General features: G+C 33.9%; 1 protein-coding gene across 2 annotated transcripts in view; it reads left to right on the top strand.

Annotated features, from left to right (window-relative positions):
• stra6 (signaling receptor and transporter of retinol STRA6) overlaps window positions 1-22,789 on the top strand; it is a 34,475-nt gene that overhangs the window by 10,719 nt on the left and 967 nt on the right. Inside the window, exons 4-17 of one of the 2 annotated variants that reach the window (XM_067379855.1) lie at window positions 408-490; window positions 589-722; window positions 4,103-4,269; window positions 4,761-4,886; window positions 7,012-7,082; window positions 11,208-11,284; window positions 11,734-11,795; window positions 11,933-12,095; window positions 12,783-12,858; window positions 14,244-14,377; window positions 16,465-16,582; window positions 16,818-16,919; window positions 18,397-18,560; window positions 18,930-19,022. In XM_067379855.1, coding sequence (XP_067235956.1) covers window positions 408-490; window positions 589-722; window positions 4,103-4,269; window positions 4,761-4,886; window positions 7,012-7,082; window positions 11,208-11,284; window positions 11,734-11,795; window positions 11,933-12,095; window positions 12,783-12,858; window positions 14,244-14,377; window positions 16,465-16,582; window positions 16,818-16,919; window positions 18,397-18,560; window positions 18,930-19,022 — 1,570 coding nt within the window. Of the gene's footprint in view, window positions 1-407; window positions 491-588; window positions 723-4,102; window positions 4,270-4,760; window positions 4,887-7,011; window positions 7,083-11,207; window positions 11,285-11,733; window positions 11,796-11,932; window positions 12,096-12,782; window positions 12,859-14,243; window positions 14,378-16,464; window positions 16,583-16,817; window positions 16,920-18,396; window positions 18,561-18,929; window positions 19,068-22,789 lie in introns of both variants that reach the window. The other variant, XM_067379854.1, reaches the window with a different exon arrangement.

Here is a 22,789-nt window from a genome sequence, read left to right as displayed (position 1 = left end):
AAAAAACATTTAAAAAGTATGCAACACATTTGTTGTCATTCATTTTGTAACTGCCAGACTTCCCACTGAGCTGCTGGCCTTTTCCTTTCTTTGATATTTATACAAAAAGCCACATGCTAATTGACTATGATGGACCCATGCGGACTCAGATGTCACCTTTAGGCCGTGACGCTTCCTAAAAGTGTTACAGGTCACTGCTGGTCCCTGACCCCAGAGAATCAGAGGCTTTGGAAATGGGCTCTGGCCTTGTTTCATAGGGGTCTGTGCTTTCATTTGAACCAAGAAGCTGTGATGCGGAAGAGGTTAACAAGAGGTGGACGTCACAGCTGCGCCAGGCTCTGGTGGGCCATTAGAGGAAGTCAGGGAGGTTGTAAGACTGACAGATTGTCCTCTCTTTATGTCCAAAGCTGGTGGTCATGCTGGTTCTTGCCATCCTGGCCAAACGACAGAAGTTGGGTGTCAATCAGAGGGGACTTACAGGTTTACTCAGGTCAGTTTGACATCTGCCAGTAAACATCCACCTTAGAACATCCTAGCAACACCCTGGCAACCACCACCAACATCAATTTTTGTCTGTTTTTATTTTAGCCCAGTAAACTTTTTAGACCACACACAACACAAGGGTCTTGCTGTAGCGGTGTACGGCGTTCTCTTCTGCAAGTTGGTCGGAATGGTCCTCAGTCACCAGCCACTTCCTTTCACTAAAGACATCGTGAACAAAGGTACGATGACTGGATTTCTTGCTCGATGGAGTGGTGACATGCATTTAGTGTGAATATTTCATGAGTAATTATATTTACAGTGGTGGCCAAAAGTGATGTCCGGCCTAGGAAAATCGACATCTTCACCCTTTATTCAAATATTTTTAAACATGTGTTAAAGATTTTTGTAAAGCATTTTGTAGTTGTGCTTGTAGTTGTGATAACGCAATGAAAGGTGCCAAATTTTGCGGATCTTTGGCCAGGCTGTCATTTAGTGTTTTGTTCTTCCCTCATATTTAAAATACTTAAAAAAATATAAAATATTTTCCTCATATTTTGATGGTTTAATCAAACTTGTAGGGTCATTAGAAACAAATGTCCCCTTCCAGCCATCACTTTTGGCCACTGCTGAGTTTACTTTCCTTGTTTTATTTTTTTCATGTGGCCTAGTGGTTAAGGCTCAGGACTGGCAAATGGAAGGTCGCTGATTCAATTCCCATAAGGAACGAGCCTTGAGCCACCAACATTTTGCACTTAAAGGATTAGTTCACTTTCAAATGAAAATTACCCCAAGCTTTACTCACCCTCAAGCCATCCTAGGTGTATATGACTTTCTTCTTTCTGATGAACACAGTCGGAGAAATATTAATAAATATCCTGACTCATCCAAGTTTATAATGGCAGTGAGCGGGATCAATGATTATGAGTTGAAGAAAGTGCCTTCATCCACATCCATCCATCATAAATGTATTCCACACAGCTCCGGGGGGTTAATAAAGGCTTTCTGAAGCGAAGCGATGTGTTCGTGTAAAAAAAAAAAATCATATTTAACAAGTTATGAAGTAAAATATGTACACAGCAAATCAACTGTATTCAGAGTACATATGGTCCCTCTCTATGTAGTGTTAAATTAAAACTGAAGCAGAGTTAAAGGTAATGAGATAAGTGATTAATTAAGTTATGATTGAGCATTAGTGATGAACACCTGCTGTTAACCAGCAGAATCACTGAACAGAAATACAAAAACTACAACTGACTTCCAGCCACAGCCTAAGATGAACTCAACTGAAGATAAAAGACATTAAACCTCTCAAGATCTGATTAAACAACTCCACAAACAGCATGTTATCTCATTAACTTTAACTCTGCTTCAGTGTTATTTTAACTCCATGTAGAGAGGGACCATATGTTCTCTGTGCAGAGTTGTTTTAACTCTGGGGATTTTGCTGTGTAGTTTCCGCCAGACCGCCTTCCATATTCAACTTAAGAAGAAAGCGCAAAGCCTCTCGCAGTTCAAAAAGCTTACGCTACATCCTACGCCTTCCCTACTCAACTTACGGAAAAGCTTAACTGACGTGACTCCAGTTCAGTTTTTTTCGTAAGTTGAATACGGAAGGAGGTCTGGCGGAAGCTAGATATTTTACTTCATAACTTGTTAAATATGGATATTTTTCTTACACAAATGCATCACTTTGTTCAGAAGGCCTTTTTACCCCCCCCCCGGAGCCATGTGGAGTATGATTATGATGGATGGAAGCACTTTCTTCAGCTCATACTTGTTGGTATCATTCACTGCCATTATAAAGCTTGGATGCATCAGGATATTTATTAATATATCTCCGATTGTGTTCATCACAAAGAAGAAAGTCATATACACTTAGAATGGCTTGAAGGCGAGTAAAGTTTGGGGTAATTTTCATTTGAAAGTGAACAAATCCTTTAACCCCAGGTTGCTATCGGAGAATTGCACTGTTCTTTGGCAGCATTGTGAAGATTCAATTCTTTAAAGATTCGAAAAGAAGAGATTCTTTTCTATCATAATGTTTATCAATGCTGTAAGATTTCAGGCCACCAAAGTGTTTGGGAAATTCACCGGTTAGGAGGGATATCTCATGGGGAATAGTGGCTCACCTTACTATCAAATGAACATTGAACACTCTCCCTATTCACAAGATGGCACCTATCCAAAGTAGGCTCAGTTCACACAAGAGGATGAAAAGTAGCACCCTACCTGATCCTTTTTTCCCCCATCTGAATTGCTAGTCCTTCTTAGTTGTTTTGTAATTGGATTATCGTCTGCATTTTTTCTTTTGCCAAACAGGGCCTTAAACATTATACATAATGCTGTATTTGCTTTATGTAACTATTTGGCGCTTTAATAAGTGAATTTTGACACATAAATCTGGATGAGCCACCATTGTTATTCCCCTAATTCTCTATCATATGACATGTTTTGCTGTTTCCAAAGTAAAATAATCATGATCAAGTAGCAAGCTGTCATTTTACTCAAAGTAACTTACAGTACACAATCCTCCTGGAGCAATCTGAGATTAAAAGAATGAAAAGAAATTAATCATTTACTCCCCCTCCTCTTTTAAATGTGAGTTTCTTTCTTGCGTTGAACACAAAAGAAGAAATGCTAAAGAATGACAAAATCCCCTTCAAGGAAAGTCTGTTCACTCGGCGGCCATACTTGCAACGCCTCCGGGCAGCTATTTCGGGCATCCAAGACCAAGTCCTGTCTGTTTGAATGGAAGAATCCTGAAATCTCAAAAACTGCTTGCCAAACTCACAATTAAATTACATATTTCAAATCAGCAACAAAATCTGACATGAACTGTCCCATAAATTATGTTTCTTATGCTCAAATAGCATTAAAAAAAGCATTTTTTTCAGGCTAGACGAGTCAATGCGCATGTGCAGTCCAATGCGTGAGTCTCAAGTTACTGTGGGAACCAAAGCTTCTAACGGCAGCTGCAGTGACGCAATGACTTTACCAGTCAGCGATTGGCTCTTTTACTTAGAAGGCGGGACGTATTCAGCCATATTGTGCATTGCAGTTTCTTCTATACGTAACTAATAAGAGTGAACCATCTATATAAAAGACAAATATCTATATTAGAGAGTACAGTGTTCTTTTATAGGGAACGTTTACACAACACCATTTTAACTAGAAAACTTTTTATGCATTTTGGCTGTTCATTTACAAGGCAATGGCATTTTGGAGGCCTGAAAATGCTAACGCTTGAAATGGGATTCAAAGTGCAACTTTTTGAAAACGATACCATCTCTGTGTAAACTACAAAAATGCGAACTGTTGAAAATGGTGATGTATTATATGTCATGAGTATTACGTGTTCAATCTATAGGCATGTAGTGTTTTCTTTACAAAGTGACATCGCCATCTACTGGCCTGGCATGAATAATACAGCGTTTTAGTCGTTTTCGCCGATCTGTGCGAACGAGGATCGTTTTGACAACATCGCATATACGCGAAAAAACATAAAAGTAGAACTTTTCTGTTTTTAGTACATCGTTGTCATGTAAACGTACCCTAAAGCCAGTTTGAGAGCACAGAGATGTTTACCTGGACTATAATATTTTGTTCTTTATTTCTGTAGAGTTATGGCTGATCCTGGCTCTGTTGTACTACCCCGCTTTGTACTACCCTCTTCTGGCCTGTGGTACGCTGCATAACAAGGTCGGTTACGTTCTGGGCAGCCTGCTGTCATGGACACACTTCGGAGTTCTAGTCTGGCAGAAGGTGGACTGTCCCAAAACACCACAGGTACATGTTATTATGGATCTAAAACATTGCCTATAGAGTATTTCAAGCATGGGTTCTTACTTTACTTTCCCACAGTGTTTTAGAGGACGTTGAATAAGACTCTGAGATAAGTTCATTAACCTCATCCGGTTTTGTTTCCATTGTCCTCGTGTCTCTTAAAACTTCAAAACAATTTGTTCTGCTTCTGGGGATCTCACCATGGAGCTTTCCTTCAGTTAATCACTTTAGTTTCTGTCAGAACTAAAGAAAAAGTACCAGTAGCAAGAAAACAAAGGGATCAAACTACAAAAACTGTCTGGGTTCTTACTGAAAGCCGTTTAATTATTTTAGGACAAAAAGAAAGACTTGTTTGGTTTGTAATATAAATTCTGAGCAATGTTTCTTGATTGATTTGCACAGAATATGTGTGAAATGAATTGTGGGTAATATAGCCAGACAAATTACTGATGTTATTTGAAATTGATTTGTCTGTTCTTTTTCAATGTCTGCAGATCTATAAGTACTTTGCGCTGTTCAGCAGTCTTCCTCAGATTGCCTGTCTGGCCTTTCTTAGTTTCCAATACCCGCTTCTTCTGTTCAAAGGCTTACAGAATAAAGAGACAAACAATGCCTCTGAGGTAAGACTGTCAAGGAATTATTACAAAATACAGTAAAGGATGAAAAGAAATGAAAGGATGAAAAAAATCTTCTAAACATATTGTTTCTTCTTTATTGCAATCTGAAAACAGTTGTATAATCATGACATTTTAGACATGCCCTTTGGAAAAATGAATTATACATTTTGGGGGGAATTGAACAACATATTATCATTTTTATGTATCATTTCATTTCATCCTTCCATTTTTGTTTTCATTCTTTTACTGTATTTTTATTTACTTTATAATAAAAGATTATCACTTAATAATGTAATGAGGGATATGTGTTTTTTTAATATATATATATATATATATATATATACAGTACAGTCCAAAAGTTTGGAACCACTAAGATTTTTAATGTTTTTAAAAGAAGTTTCGTCTGCTCACCAAGGCTACATTTATTTAATTAAAAATACAGTAAAAACAGTAATATTGTGAAATATTTTTACAATTTAAAATAACTGTTTTCTATTTGAATATATTTGACAAAGTAATTTATTCCTGTGATGCAAAGCTGAATTTTCAGCATCGTTACTCCAGTCTTCAGTGTCACATGATCCTTCAGAAATCATTCTGATATGCTGATCTGCTGCTCAATAAACATTTAATGTGTACAATTGTACAAAATATTTGTGTACAAATTTTTTTTCAGGATACTTTGATGAATAGAAAGTTCAAAAGAACAGTGTTTATCTGAAATCTAATCTTTTGTAACATTATAAATGTCTTTACTGCCATTTTTGATTGATTTAATGCATCCTTGCTGAATAAAAGTATTCATTTCTTTAATTTCTTTTCAAAAAAATAAAAATAAAAATTCTTACTGACCCCAAACTTTTGAACGGTAGTGTATAATGCTACAGAAGCTTTGTATTTCAGATAAATGCTGTTCTTTTGAACTTTCTATTCATCAAGGAATCCTGAAAAAAAAAAGTACACAACTGTTTTCAACATTGAAAATAATCATAAATGTTTCTTGAGCAGCAGATCAGCATATTAGAATGATTTCTGAAGGATCATGTGACACTGAAGACTGGAGTAATGATGCTGAAAATTCAGCTTTGCATCACAGGAATAAATTACTTTGTCAAATATATTCAAATAGTACACAGTTATTTTAAATTGTAATAATATTTCACAATATTACTGTTTTTTTACTGTATTTTTTATTAAATAAATGTAGCCTTGGTGAGCAGATGAAACTTCTTTTAAAAACATAAAAAAATCTTAGTGGTTCCAAACTTTTGGACTGTACTGTGTATATATATATATATATATATATATATATATATATATATATATATATATATATATATATATATATATATATATATATATATATATATATAATTGTGTATGCTCACATGTACCTAAAAAATATTATTATTTTAAGTAAATTATATTTTTAGAGTCATTAAATTGAACATTTTCTTGAAAATGGTATAAAAGTTTTCTAAAACACATGAAACTATTATGAAAAAACATTTCTAAGAACTTGCCACATGTTTTAAGCTAGATTTAAAAAATGTTTTCATTTTCTTTATCATGGACACTCTTATTTGTCATGGATCTATTTGTCTTATTTGTCACTGATCCATCATTTTTCCGTGCTGTACTGTATGCACCCTTTCAGAACAGACCTGTGACCCATTTTAGGGTCATGACCCACCAGTTAAGCACCACTGCGTTAATTCATAATGAGGGACTTAGCAACATGGAAAGGCAAGAGGGGAGTTTGTAAACTCGGCACCTGCATTCCAGAGGTCTAATCATTGTAAGCAGCTCAATGGGATTGGGTTATGTTTGACTCACAGAGGACATTACACAAACAGCGTGCTGTTTTCCCACACGAAACGCACAATGCCCATGCTATTCAGCTATAATCGCAATGACGAATAAGTTTGGATGCAATAAGAGGAACAATTCCCTCGCAAAGCGTCTAAACTGCAAGAAAACGATTTGACAAATCTAAAACATTTTTCAGAATTACCTATTTGTCTATAATGCAAGCAAGCAAAGTTTTGATCATGTCAAGCTGTATGATAGACACTGTTTTAGATTTGATAGATTCCATACAGAATGAATGTTGCTATTTTTTTCACAGGACCTCAGTAGCAGTTATTACCGAGATTATGTGAAGAAGATTCTCAAGAAGAAAAAGCCCACCAAAATCAGGTGAGGCCCACTTTTGTGGCACCTTTATTTAGTAACCCAAAGGTTTGAGAAAATTAAAGCAGCAGAAATTATACTAGTAACCCAAGACTTTCACAATGAGCTGACACTATCCTTGAATATTGTTGCACATTATTTTTATTTATTATTTTCATTATTACTGTCACAGCCAAGAAATAAAACTTTAGTTTGACCTCCTGAGGTTAACGTTTTCTGAAGGTTCAGCACCTTCTTGGATGGACCATTTTGACCTTGGACAAGACATTTTGACCTCAAGAATTGTTTTTTAATCATTTCACACCCTGTTCTGTTGCTTATTAATGGAAAGTGCCAGTTATAATGCTGACAACATGTAAATTACTCTTATGAAACCATTTTAGTAATGAAATGGATTCCACTAAAGGAATGTAAAGGTGAGGTATTTTCTCTCAAGCAGAGCACTGCACAATAGCCATGTAGATGGGCTATTGTCCAAAGACTACTTCCTTCCTCATTTTCATTGACAGACGATGAATCACACCTTCTGTAAATTGACTTATGCAAAGAGTCGTAGATAGCGATCAGCCACTGCCCTGCAGTCTTTAGAGTCTCAATCGTGAGCTAATGTCATTCAGTCTGTCTGTACTGTACAGATGCTGATCTTCTTCATGCAAAAATATATCTGGAATGTCATTGAAAATAGTCCTGTGAGCCACATGAGGAAATGTTTCCTGTTCCATGGAAACTCCTTTGTGTCTACATAGGAAAGCAACTTCACTTAACTTCACTTCCCAAGCTGGCCGGGTCTGTCCTCGGAGCGAGTACACTGCAGTGGGTGCCGCAGGATTCCGAATTTCATTCATAATGCCATTCAATGGTAATCAATGGCAAAATTCTTGGCGTCAAGGAGGTTGAGCCACATATTCCTCAGATCTTCCTCAATGTGTTTGATCCACGTCTTCTTCGGTGCGGGTATTTGCACCAACCAGACAGCTTCCAAAGGAACTGATATGGCATTCCACAGACCATTCAATTGGCCGAACCACCCAAACCATCCGCCTTCACTGGATCACTTCTTCATTCGTCTATTTATTACCATTTCTCTCCCGGATGACTCGGTTTCGGATCTGATCATAGAGGGACACAGATAGAAATATAGCTGCAAGCAGCAGTTATCGGGGTTAAACACTTTAAGGCCTTTAAGAACGTGTGAAAAGGTATTATGTTTTAATTAGCAAGCATGTAACCATCTCGATCATAGATAGAAAAGCCCATTTACAGCCAATACAGGTAATTTACCTAAAGAAAATATATAGTTTTTAAAGCTTTTTAACAGTTATCGAGGTTGAGCCAAAAACCTAGGACTAAGTCGCCAAAGTTGGTTTTTGAAATAATCGAACATTTAACGAACGATTCGATGGACATGTTGTGGGCGTGTGTGAAAAATTGTGCAATACACAATCCTTTAAGCATGTGAAAAACACGAAGGCAACCCTGGTGGCCGATTTCTTTCGAATTTCTCAAAGGCCTCTAGGGTTGTGAGTCGAACAGGCCCAGCGAGTTTCATTCCAATCGACCTCCGTTAACCTTGTCTGATAGCTGTTCAAAATTCATTGGCCAATGGCGGACATGTTTTTTGAGATATGTCAATGTCCTCATAAACAATCATGGCACCTCAAACAAAGACGCTGTATGCCAATTTTCAAGTCAATCGGACTAGCGGTTGCTTAGTTAAAGCCGTTTTTTTAATAATTATTGACTGTCAGACAATTTTACTGCACTGGTTTGGTTCTGATCGGGCCAAAAACCTAGGACTAGTTCGTAAAAGTAGGTTTTTCAAAAAATCCAAAATTCCAGAAAATTTCACAATGAGCGAATCCAAGGCATTTCATCGTGAGTCAAGGATTCCAATGATATAAGACACTTGAGTCTATGCCTAACGGTTCAGGAGTAATACACGATTTCATACTTTTCACTGCTGTAGCGCCCCCGTCAGGCCGATCGGGGTGAGTCTTGGTGACGTTGTAGGCGGTGTGAGTACTACCAGCCCTCAAAGTTTTAAGTCTCTACGACTTACAGTTTGGTCTGCCCGATCACATTTAGGGGAGAATGCTGATCCTTGGAAATTTTAACAATTACAATAGATTTTCAACGCTACGCGCTTGAACCCCTAATCAGCCACAGGCATCACATTTGGAAAACTTCAAGTTCATCTCTGGCTTTAGCAAGGTCTAAGTATGCATGCAATGAAGCGATAATATCCTTTGGTAAATGTGGCAATTATCTGAGGGAAGGTATAGACATTAGCAGCCATCTTTATTGTGCATTGTGTTTTGAACTTCCCTTTTTGCGGAAGCTCTGGATTATGGCATCGCTGTCGAAGAGTAGTTCGCTGGATTTACCTATTGTAGAGTTAACGGAAGTTATCGTGAGCATTGTAATGTTTGAAGTGGATGTCATAACAACTGTCAGTAGACCGGGAGGATTTTAAAACGAGCGGTTCATTCATAAATCCGTAAGATCTTACCTTCATGATGTGGAAATACAAACCGGAAAACAGAACACAAAGAGTGCAGCGCTGAAAAGTGTTATATTCATAAGGTCTATATGTCAACAAACTTCACATGTGCCTTAAATACCAAGAGGCCATGAGGTTGAAGATCTGGACTGGTTGTTCAAAGGTTGTAGGTTCGAATCCCATTAAAATTTTGAATTTTAAAATGTTGAAAATTGAACATTTTAAATTTTGCAACTTTAAAATTGTGCAAAGTAATATTTGTACTGTAATGGTGCTTTTCCACTGCATGGTACGGCTCAGTACGGCTAGCTTAAATAGTACCACCTCGGTTGAGGTTCCAAGCGTGCCGAACCGATACTAAAATGTGATGTGTAAACACTGCAGATCACTGATTGGTCAGAGAGAATAGCAGAATCCGCAGAGACACTATCAGCGTCATTGGATTTGCGACACGAGACACCAAACCTTTTAGATTTAGATAGTCAGCAACAACCACCGCAGTATTTGTTTGCACAACTTTTTTAAACGACTTGCTTTAAACGGCCGACATACGCAACTTGGAAAAAGAAACGTCTGTATCGTGGTCAGTAGACAAGGTGGTGGTGCAACTATAATAATCAATCTATAATCCCACCCACTTTGAAGCGGTACGAACCACAGTGGAAAAGCAAACCGAGCTGCGACATACCACACAGTGGAAAAATGAAGCAAGCCGAACCGAGCCATACCATGCAGTGGAAAAGCGCCATAAGTCACTTGAGAACAGGGGTGTCAAACATATGGCCGAGGGCCGAATAAGGCCCACAAAGGTGTCCAACCCGGCCCGCGGGATGATTTGAACTATAATAAAAAAATAGAGATGCACTAGTCCACTGGTCATAAATCGCTATATCACTGCTGTTCCATAAGCGCCACCTACTGTCAGAGAGTGAATTTGCATTTTCATTCAGTCCGTCTGCTGAATTTGTTTTGTGCAGGTGTCTTATGTAGCATAATTTCACAAAGCCAAAGTCAGACCATGCTGTTAATCTTGAAATTATACAATAATTTAAGTTAAAACTGCTCATGCTCATGTGCATAACATCTTTGTTGGGATTTTGATTAAAAAAATAAATAAATGCAGTGTTTGCCTCTAATATCAAAGAGCTACACATATTTTTTTGAACAAATAAACAACAAATAAATTTGCTTTAAAAAAAAAATCTGCAACCAATATCAGAATCGGCCAATTTGCTTCTAAAAAAAAATTGGAATTGGCCACGAATAATCAAAATAGGTGCATCACTAATAAAAAAATATTTTAAAAAACATTATTTAAAAATGTAAGTTTTTTCGCTGTAAACTGTATACTAGTTTTCTTGCAAATTAATTTGTTGTTCATATGGTTAATATTAATGCAACTATCAGTGCACTAAGATTTTTATTATTATTATTATTATTATTATTAATTCGGCCCGCACATGGTTATTTTTTTCCAATCTGATCCTCAACCTAAAATGAATTTGACACCCCTGCTTTACATAAAGGCATCTACTAAATGTCTAATTATGTATTCGAAAGAAAATGAAGGGGTATTATTATAGAATTATATTAAATTGTGTTTTCTTGTTGTTGTTTATGCTAATTTGCAGTTCCAGCGCATCAAAACCCAAACTACTTGAAAGACTCAGAGATACTGTCAAGTCTTACATCTACACACCAGAGGATGGTAACTATTACATTTGAATGCTTCTGATAAACCTAAAGTTATACAGTAAAAAATATACACTATTGTTCAAAATTTTGGAGTCAGTTAGAGTTTTTTTATTTTTATTTTAAGAAATTCATAAATTCATCAAAAATGTCAATAAATTCCAAATAAATGTTGTTCTTTTGAACTTTCTATTCATCAAAGAATTCTGAAAAATGTATTGATAATAATAATAAATGTTTCTTGAGCAGCAAATCATTATATTAGAATGATTTCTGAAGGATCGTGATGACTGAAGGCTGGAGTAATATTCAAATAGAAAACAGTTATTTTAAATTGTAATAATATTTCACAATATTACTTTGTTTGTTCAAATAAATGCAGCCTTGGTGAGCAGTAGAGACTTACAAACCAGAACTTTTGAATGCTCGTGTATGTATTCATTTATTGTGTTTCTTGTCCATCAGTTTTTAGGTTCCCGTTGAAACTAGCGATCTCTGTGGTTGTGGCATTCATTGCTCTTTATCAGGTAAACACGTGCCCGTTTTTGAGTTATTTCTGTCTAAAAGAGATAATTAATGCACTTCTAATTCATTTAACGTGGCAAAAGTATCATAGTAGTATTCCGAGTAATTTTCCATTCTTTCAAATCTCCGAATCTCTTAGATGGCGCTCTTGCTGGTCTCAGGAGTGCTGCCCACCCTACACATCGTCCGTAGAGGAGTGGATGAAAACATTGCCTTCCTGTTGGCTGGTTTCAATATCATCTTGTCAGATGACCGTCAGGAGGTGGTCAGGATTGTAATGTACTATTTGTGGTGTGTTGAAAGTGAGTCAGTTGTCTTTTTATGCTTCTTATACTTAGGCCTACACAGAATCTGTGCCCACAAATTCAGGCAGAATTCAAACGCACATCATTTATTAAATTCTACATACTTCCATTCCCTTGTATAAGCAAAGTGATTAATTGAAATACTTTTTCTAAAAATCTAGTTCACAGAAATCCTGCTGATTCTCCACAATAATCACAAAAAAACAAGTGTACAGATTTCATGTGGGCTTCGCAATTACCCTCTGAAGCCTTTTTAAGGTTGTATTCATTTAAAGTGCCCCTATTATGCTTTCTTAGATAAATTACAGTAAGAAAGCTGGAGTCATTTGGATCAGTGCAGTTGGCTAGAACTGGTTAAATGATGATCTCTGATAAGCTAATGTATACCAACACAGCCATGCAAATGTGAGCTCTCTGTTGAATCACTTGCATTGATCCAGAGGTTTGTGTGCATCAGTGCATCTACTGCATGCGGTCTAATCATTCGCATGCATTCACTTTCACTCAGCTTTAAATACCTATGTAAATCAACAGTTGAATAATGAAGCAGTCAGCAAAGCCGACTGCTGAACTGTAGCAAGACTCGTTTTCCAATCAGTCAGTGGGAAAAAGTGCTGAGGTCGTGAGTACATACTTGTGCTTCTGACATTGACTTTCCGGCTCATGTGATTGTGTTTATTTCAGTTTGCTATTTGTCAGCGGTGACCCTGGCCTGCCTGGTCAACCTGTTCATGCTCATGAGGTCCATGGTCCTGCACAGGTGATACTAAAAACTACAGATGTCACATCCTAATCCGTCTTTTTAGATGTTAAAATACTTTTTACTATCCCAGTTTGAAATGCTGAAACAAATATGTGTAAGGAGAAGCGAGTTTACTAGGTACATTTTATAAATTTGGAGTGAGAAATGGGCAGAAAAGACTTCAGAAGTTTCTGAGGTCAAAATAGACTTTATGATTGCTAATTGTTTTTTTATTTTAATTTTATATATAAATTATATGTTTTATATTTATTTAATTTAATCAAACTACTTATCAGAAACCAATTATCAAATTAAAATTTCAAAATTTCAATATTTTAAATCAAATGTATTTATTTATTTTTGTATTTATTTTGCAAAAATAAAAAAACAATTGTAACTTTTTTATTTGATTTAATATTATAAATATAAATATTTATATTTATATCATATTTATTAATATTAAATATTATGCATTTCATATAAAATATAAAAAAAATGCATTTTTGTTTTATTTATTTAATTTAATATAAATATAAATATTAAATCTATAATATATTAATGTTAAATATTATAGATTTAATATTAAATCACTTAAAATTTATTCTTTGTTTTGTTTATTTGATTTAATATTATATATATTAATATTGTATATTATGTATTTAATATTCAATATGTTAATGTGTATTTTTGTTTTATTTATTTAATTTAATATTATAAATATAACTATTTATATAATATATTAATGTTAGATATTATATATTTAATATTAAATATATTAAAAATGTATTCTTTGTTTTATTTATTTGATTTAATATTATAAATATTAATATAATATATATTAATATTAAATATTATGTATTTAATATTCAATATTTTAAGATGTATTTTTCTTTTATTTATTTAATATTATAAATGTCAATTTTTATATAATATATTAATATTAAATATTATGTATTTCATATAAAATATTTTTAAATGTATTTTTTTGTTTTTTGTCATTTGTAATTGTGTATGTATAACTCTAATATGTGAGTAACTCTGCCAGTTTACCTCTGCCAGATTTAATGACATATTTCCTATCTTTTTTTTTTATGTGAATGCATTACTAATAATTTTCTCTTCATCATAACTGCGTCTATTATGAATAATAGCTAGCTGGAGGTGTAACACTGGAAAAATCATTTACTAGGCTAATGAGAAAGAGGTAATTACAGTCAGGAATACCAGATTAAAAATAACGACTTTTCAAATTGAGTTTTTAAATGTCATTAATGGCAATTTGACTCTGTGACATGCAATTCCATCTCAGTTCCTTCTTGATAAAGTAACGTCCCCATTACATGCATTTGCGCAGATGCTGTGTGTCTATTACAGCTCTGAATGGTGTCTCTGTGTTGTCTCAGGTCTAACCTGAAGGGACTGTACAGAGGAGACATCTTTAATGTGTATAACTGCCACAGGAGTATTCGACCGTCTCGGCCCGCGCTGGTTTGCTGGATGGGCTACACCAGCTACCAAGCTGCCTTCATTTGTCTCGGTGAGACCACATTTCTTCTCTGTACTGCATGTAAAACCTGTCTGTTTGAGAAACTCCCTCATTCTCAAGGTATAATTATTTGCATTATAGTATAAAAGTATGAGAATAAATAGATCTGAGGACCTTTTTTTTAAGACTGACAGTAAAACCTTTTATTTAAACTTAGCTTTCACCAGCTAGTCTAAATTTGTGTACTGGAGCAAACAAATTCCCTTTTTTATGTATGTATGTAGGGCTTGACATTAACTTTTTGCTCACTAGCCACTGTGCCTAATGGTTTCTGGAGTTACTAGCCACTCAGCATTTTCACTGGTCACAATTTTGAAATCGATACCATGGGGAAAAACTGCCATATTTTAATATTATCTCATAATTTGGCAGCAGGTATATTAGGCTGCTGTCACTTTAAGACCTGACGCACAGATCTATTTTACTGTTACACATGCGTTTTCTTTGTTTAAACTGACTGTGTTTACTAAAATTATGCGCAATACCCACAATTCCACATCGCAATTCAAGCCCTGTAACACCAACAATATTCATCCGGAGCAAATGAAACAAGTGAGTGAGGGGAGGCGGGTTTGTGTGTCAACTCACTGTCAGAGATGAGAGAGAGAGAAAGAGCAGCTGGTATCGTGTATCTATTCTGCGGAAAATGATTATTGGAAGCTTTTCAGATATTTCAGTATCGTTATATATTATTATATTGTTTTTGACAACACTATATTGCACTTAATTTATTATTTCAGATGCCTTTTTAAAAGACTTCAATTTAAAAATGTATATTTTATATTAAATTCATCCCGTCAAAGTGGCTAGTAGGAGTGACTGCGTTACACACCACTGCTGAAATCCACCCGCATTTGGCGAGTTTGCGGGTGTTAATGTCAAGCCCTGTATGTATTTATGCATTTATTTTTATTTATTGATTGATTGATTGTTTGATTTTTGTATTTATTTATTATTTATTTATTTATATTTTTTAATTTATGTATTTATTTTAATTTTGAAATGAAAACTCCATACTTCGTACATTAGCAAACAATAAAAAAAAATCCATCATACATGATGAAAGTTATTATTTTTTAACAAATTTCTATAGATTAATGTATGCATCGAATATCCAAACAAAATACTAGGAAACACTTATTTAAGGGTTAGTTCACCCAAAAATTAAAATAATGTCTTTTATTACTCACCCTCATGTCGTTCCACACCTGTAAGACCTTCGTTCATCTTCAGAACACAAGTTAAGATATTATTGATGAAATCCGATGGCTCAGTGAGGCCATCATAGCCAGCAATGACATTTCCTCTCTCAAGATCCATTAATGTACTAAAAACATATTTAAATCAGTTCATGTGAATACAGTGGTTCAATATTAATATTATAAAGCGACGAGAATATTTTTTGTGCAACAAAAAAAACGACTTTTTAACAATATCTAGTGATGGCCAATTTCAAAACACAGCTTCTGACCTCTTATGAAACGAGTCGAATCAGTAATTCGGATTGCGTATCAAACCGCCAAACTGCTGAAATCACGTGACTTTGGCGCTCCGAACCACTGATTTGATTCGTAAAGCTCCGCAGCTTCATGAAGCAGTGTTTTGAAATCGGCCATTAATAGATATTGTTAAAAAGTCAGTATTTAGTTGTTGTTTTTTTGGCACACAATAAATATTCTTGTCGCTTTATAATATTACTATTGAGTCACTGTACTCACATGAGCTGATTTAAATATGTTTTTAGTACTTTAATGGATCTTGAGAGAGGAAGTGTCATTGCTGGCTATGTAGGCCTCTCTGAGCCATTGGATTTCATCAAAAATATCTTAATTTGTGTTCGGAAGATGAACGAAGGTCTGATACGTTTGTACATGGGTTGTCTTAAAGCATATTGAAAACACCACATAGACATATAAACAACATTAAAAACTTGATTTTCACCACAGGGGGACTTTAAATAATTAATAGGTTATGTATAAATATAATAATTTTTATTTATTTTTCAAGTGTAACCCTTCTGAACTAATATCTTGTATATAAGCATGTCTGAATTTGGCTCTGTGTGTCTTTGTGTCCAGGCATGGTGATCCAGACTCTGGTGTTCTTCATCTGCATTCTGTTCGCCGTCTTCCTGATCATCATCCCCATTCTCTATGGAACAAATCTCATGCTGTTCCATATTATCGGCAACATGTGGTGAGTGGCCTTCACTCTTCTCACTTTAGATGATGACGGTGACCTCATCGCATGTGGCCTTGAGGAAGCCAACATCCCCTCTGTCCTCCTTGTGACTCCAGGGTCGTGACCCTGTAAGCCACGAATCTCTACTAGAGCCTTCCTATCAGTCATCTCTCATCATATGCCATGAAGCAGAGCAATTAGATAAGTGCCTCTTAAGATGGTTCTCACTGACATATTCTCTTTGCTGAAGGCCTTTCTGGTTGACGCTGTTCCTGGCTGCGCTGATCCAGCACGTGACTTCCAGGTTTTTGTTCATCAGGAAGGATGCAGGGACAAGAGATCTGAACAACAGGTGCAAATTCATGTTACGACACAGCCAAAACATCTGGCTCTTATTGGTTATTGCTTTTAATGTTAGTGTAGCGTCTACATACACCATCTGGCAGGCCATGACTGATTGGCCAACAATAAAAACAATCTACCTTTCTGTATATCGTTGATTATGAAACTTATATTGAGTAACAGAAATTCCAGACACAAAATGTTCAACGTTGTTTTATTTTTGTGTTGTTGTTACTAATAACATTTAAATAGTTACATATTTAAGTCTATATTGTATACACTGTAAAAAAAAAAAAGGTGTATTTTCATGATTTGTTATCATGACATTTTTTCTTTTGCCAAATCAACTTAGATAATGAATGTCTTTCAGATAACATAATATTTTGAGTTACTGTCAATTAAACTAATCGCCTTCATTGTAATAACTCAAATTTTTAATTTCAATGAACTCAAAATTTTAAGGCAACCAGATAACTTACTTTTTTAAGTTAAACCAACAATTCTAATATATCTATTACTTTTTATTATATAAAATAAATTATAAATTATTAGTTAAAATAATGTTTATATTGTTTATATATTTTTTATATATTTATATTTGTGTGTGTGTGTGTGTGTGTGTGTGTGTGTGTGTGTGTGTGTGTGTGTGTGTGTGTGTGTGTGTGTGTGTGTGTGTGTGTGTGTGTGTGTATATATATATATATATATATATATATATATATAAAGCCATAAATATAATAAACATAATTTGTAATATATATATACCCTTAATTATTACATTATTAAGGCAAAATCTGTTTATTTATAAAATTAGTATATATTTAGTATATAAAATTACATAATTTAAAATATTCAAATATGTTATATTATATATTAATTATATAATATATATAAAATTATATATATAATTGTTAGTTATATAATAAATATCATTATATATATATATATATATATATATATATATATATATATATATATATATATATATATATATAAAAGTAACAATATATAATAATAAATAATATATTAATTAAAAAATATAAACAATATATCAATTTTACATTAACTATATATATATATATATATATATATATATATATATATATATATATATATATACCCTTAATTATTACATTATTAAGGCAAAATCTGTTTATTTATAAAATAAAATAAAAAAATATCAAATATATTAATAAATCTATATTACTACTTCTAATTATTTCTTTCTTTATATATTTACCAATTATGTATGTTTTGTAATTTATTATATATGTACACTTAGACACAAATTATCAAATATATAGTATTATTTTTATAATATGATTTATATATAATATATTTAAATATATATATAATGTTATTTTATTTTAATTTTATGTTTATTTATATGTTTAATACTATATTACTTTATTATGTAAATTCAAAAGATCAAATTTATGTATACATTTATCTTTATTATATGAATTACATTTGGTGTTTCTCTGCAGAGGGAGTCTGTTTCTCCTCAGCTACATGTGTTTCCTGGTTAATGTCATGGTTGGTGTGGTAGTGGGCATTTGGAGGATAGTCATCACTGCCCTTTTCAACATAGTCCACTTAGGACGCTTGGACATCAGCCTTCTGAACCGCAGCGTGGAGGCGTTTGACCCAGGTACTGCGACTGGATTCAGAGCGAGAGTGCACTCGTTTACAGCAAAACTACCCCCCAATGTATTGCTTTTATAGAATGAAAGTAACTACATGAAAGAGGACACCGAGGCATAATTATAGTTTTTTTTTTTTGTTGTTGTTTTTTTACACATTTTCAAATATATATTTTATAGAATCAGATTTAAGCCGGATTTGTAGTTATGCAAATAGTAGTTATACTTCTACCATAAAAAAAAGGTGCCACACTGAAAATCGATTGCTACCTCAGTTAATAGAAACCTCTGCAGTGTCAGACGTTGGATGTGATTGTAATTTGGATGTAGATTGCCTCTTGGTAGTCAGGCTCACACCCCCTGTGGTCTTTCTGCAGGCTACCGCTGCTACGCTCATTACCTGAAGATTGAGGTCAGCCAGTCTCACCCCGTGATGAAGGCCTTCTGCGGACTGCTGCTGCAAACCACAGGTCAGGACAGTCTCTCCGCACAGAGGATGCGAGATGCCGAAGAAGGTCTGTGGTTTTATTTCTTTATTACTGCAGTTCATGACAACAAAATGATTACATACCATTTGCTTGAGAGCAACCTGTTTCAGAGTCTGGTCTCAAACTCAAAGCTTTTAGGCTTATTCATTTAGACTGAGGATGTGGTTACTGTTTTAAATCTGCGCTGTGTTGATTCAATTTGAGCATTGTCAGCGAGTGTATGTGTACAACCACCTATTATTTATACTAATAATTACCATAATTATAAGTTAAATAATAATAAAATAAATTAAAATGAATAATAAAAAAAATTAAATGTAAAACAGTACTTTATATATATATATGACGGGTCTTTTTTTTTTTGTCCAAAGGCTTTAAGAGTAATAAAAAACAAAGATATGACATCCAAAGTATGTAAGGTAGTATAACTAGATCTCTTTTATTGAATCCAAAAGGTTTTAATTATATTTTGCTACACATAAAGGTATTTTAAAGATTTTGAAGTCTCAAAAGGTCATTCGGTTTAATCGTCTAAAGGCCAATACAGCCATTTCATTTGTGATTAAAATATCTTAAAATGTAATAAATGTAATTTTTTTTTCTGTCATGATTTTATAACATTATATATCAACATAGTGCAAAATGGTATTAAAATTATGTGTAGAAGTCGTTGCTTTGTTATGAGAAAGAATGTCCGGAAAAATTAATTTCATTGATGTCATTCGGAGTAACCAATAAAAAGGGACCATTTTGGATCAAGTCTTGCAGTCATTATCATGTGACAGGATGTGACATCATTCAGACACGTGCAAAGTAACTAACTCTCTTTTAACTATTTGACAAATTCATGTTTTCACTTGTTCATACGCATTCCGAAACATCAGGTCATTCGGTACAACCACTAATACATTTATGGAAAATGTTGTAATATTTTAAAAACTTGTACTAAATATAAAATGTTTAATTGTCCTTTTGCTAGATAGCTAGATATCAACCTGTTAGCATTGTTTGAAAATATTGTCATTCGCTAAAACCGAATTTTGGTTAGACCAAATGACTTTTTTAGTGACAAATTTTGTCCATCTTGTAAAAAATAACAAAATCAGTGTTAATTGATTATAAAAAAACACATAACCTCATTGTTAACACTTAATTAATTAATTAATTAATTAATTAATTAATTAAACTTCTTATAAATTATTATTATTATAATTGATAAAAAAATAAATTAAAAGAAATGATAAAAAAGAAATGTAAAACACTAATAAAAAAAAAAATAATAATTTGTACACGTCCAAAATTATTTGTACTGATAATTATAAATAATAATGAGTATTATATATATAATAAACTGACTATGCATAAAAATTGTTGCATTAGGATTATTATATACTATAGGTAACGGATAATCCACGGCTAATTACCATAATAATAATAAAAAATATTAATATTATTAATATTATTAACTTATTAATAACTTTGTTATATATCAAAAAATAATTTCATTATTAATCATTTTGGTTATTTATGTATATATTTAATCAGTTATTAGTTCACTGTGATTGATTATACTGCAGTTGTTGCAGACTCTAAACAGATTGACCTCCCAATACCCGGTAATACCATTTTTAAAAGAACAGACTAATTTCATTTATTTTTAATGCATTTCCAAACAGAAAGCAGTGCAAAATGATGTTGGATCATCTGTGTCAAATCTCTGACTGAAGCCAAGATTCATATTGATCTCTGTTTGATTTCTCCTGGGTGATTCATGTGTATATGCACAGACGGCTGGTTGGCCTTGTTTTTAGAATAATTGATTCATCATGTTGCCTCGCACGCAGCAGGCGAGCGTTCCCGCAATGATTAAATTTGTCAGGATAAATTGGGCCCTGATGTGCAATAACTCACCTCGGCCCTGCTACTGCTCAATCAGACATGTCATAGAGTACACGTCTGGGTCCATAGTGTGAACGTCCTCCGTAAATTCACAGTTCCTTTCATACAGCTGAGCAGAGATAAAATTAGAGCTTTATGTGTGTGTCTTGTCAAAGCTGTTAGGGCAGGACAGATCTGCCAGCTTTAGGTTTTTGCAGGATGATAGGCAGCAGATGGTGTATATTCCACATTATAAAAGCCCTGTCTTTTTGTTGATTTTACACCTACAGATGTGATGCTTTTTGCATACAAAAACTGGAGGAATCATATTTGCATGTTTGTATTTGCATACAGTAATAATCATCTGACAAAAACTGGTCTGTTACACTGACTGAGTTCTGTAATTGACTGTTTCGTATGTGTGTGGCTCATAGTTCTTACACTCTCCATATGGTAATTGCACCTCACATGTTTCAACTGTGATATTGTGGTTTGCGGTTAGACCTACATTTACAGTGCTATATTGTTATGAAGTAGCGCTCTTTGGACGATATTTATTTGCATTAACTGTGTTTTAAAGAATGGGCAGTCTTATTGAAATAAAGATTTGCTTTTTAATAGTTTAAGACTGAAAGAGTACAAATTCCAGCACCGCTTCTGGATAGCAGTAAACCCAGATAGCACAGTCTCTAAGATGTCTGCTAAAGAGGACTTCATCTGGAAAATATCTGTTGAGTATAAACATCTAATAAATGTCTCAGAAAAAGCAGTTTTGCACACATTCTGAATCATAAACATCTTAAAGACTTTTTCTAAATGTCTATTTAACGCCTGACAGGGAACATCTTAGAGACATGTTGCAGATGAGAAAATACACCTTGCAGAAATGCAGACATCAAATAGACGTCTCTGTGATGTAAATGTGTTATCAGGGCCGTGTCCCGCTATAACCAGGAAACCTTGCTGGAAAGTTGCACACACAAATGTACATCGCAACCAGTGAAGTCCCAGTTGTGAATGAATGTTTATTGTCGATTCTTTTTAATAAATTAGAAAACAGTACAGTACTGTGCGACCAGTGTGGTTCCTTGACGAATGACTCTTTATGAGTTGGTTCATTTTAGTAAATCAAAAATAGACTATAGCCTCGATCGTGAACAAAACACAAACTAAGGACTCATATGAGTCGGTTCTTTTCAGTGAATCAAAAACATACTGTACAACGCTACCAGAGATGTTCGATTACTGAACAAATGACTCTTATGACCAGGTTCTTTGTTGTGAATCATAAACAGGACGTATGTATGCATGTAGGGCTGTCAAGCGATTAAAATTTTTAATCTAATTACATGATATGGCAATTAATTAATCTAATTATTCGCAATTAATTAATCGCAAGACAGTTTAAAGTCGTTATTGTGTAAAGCATCAAGTAGACATTACAAAAAATGTAGCTTCAGAAAGAAATATTTCATTTGATTCAAAATAGAATTTATTACACAAACTTTTGGACCATGAGGTTGAGTAAATGATGACTGAATTTTTATTTTTGGGTGAACTTTACCTTTTAATGTTTTATTTTTATTTATGTTGTTAATTAATATGGAAATATGAAATTATTTTTAATTTAAATTATACTCTAAATAAGAGATTGGAAGTAAATCTTAATGGTTCAGTAATTCATTAATTCGATTCATTCATTCATACATTCGATTTGTTCAAACAGATAATTAATTCAGGAGTGAAGTAAATGGCTCTCCTTATGAAGGTTCCATTGAATCATTTGTTCCCTCGGTTCATTCAAAACACACACACACACACATATATAGTGTGTGTGTGTGTCTGTGTTTATATAATATATATATATATAT

This window comes from Chanodichthys erythropterus, chromosome 24 (genome assembly GCF_024489055.1).
Source record: "Chanodichthys erythropterus isolate Z2021 chromosome 24, ASM2448905v1, whole genome shotgun sequence".
NCBI lineage: Eukaryota > Metazoa > Chordata > Actinopteri > Cypriniformes > Xenocyprididae > Chanodichthys > Chanodichthys erythropterus.
This window is presented reverse-complemented; position numbering and strand designations above follow the sequence as displayed.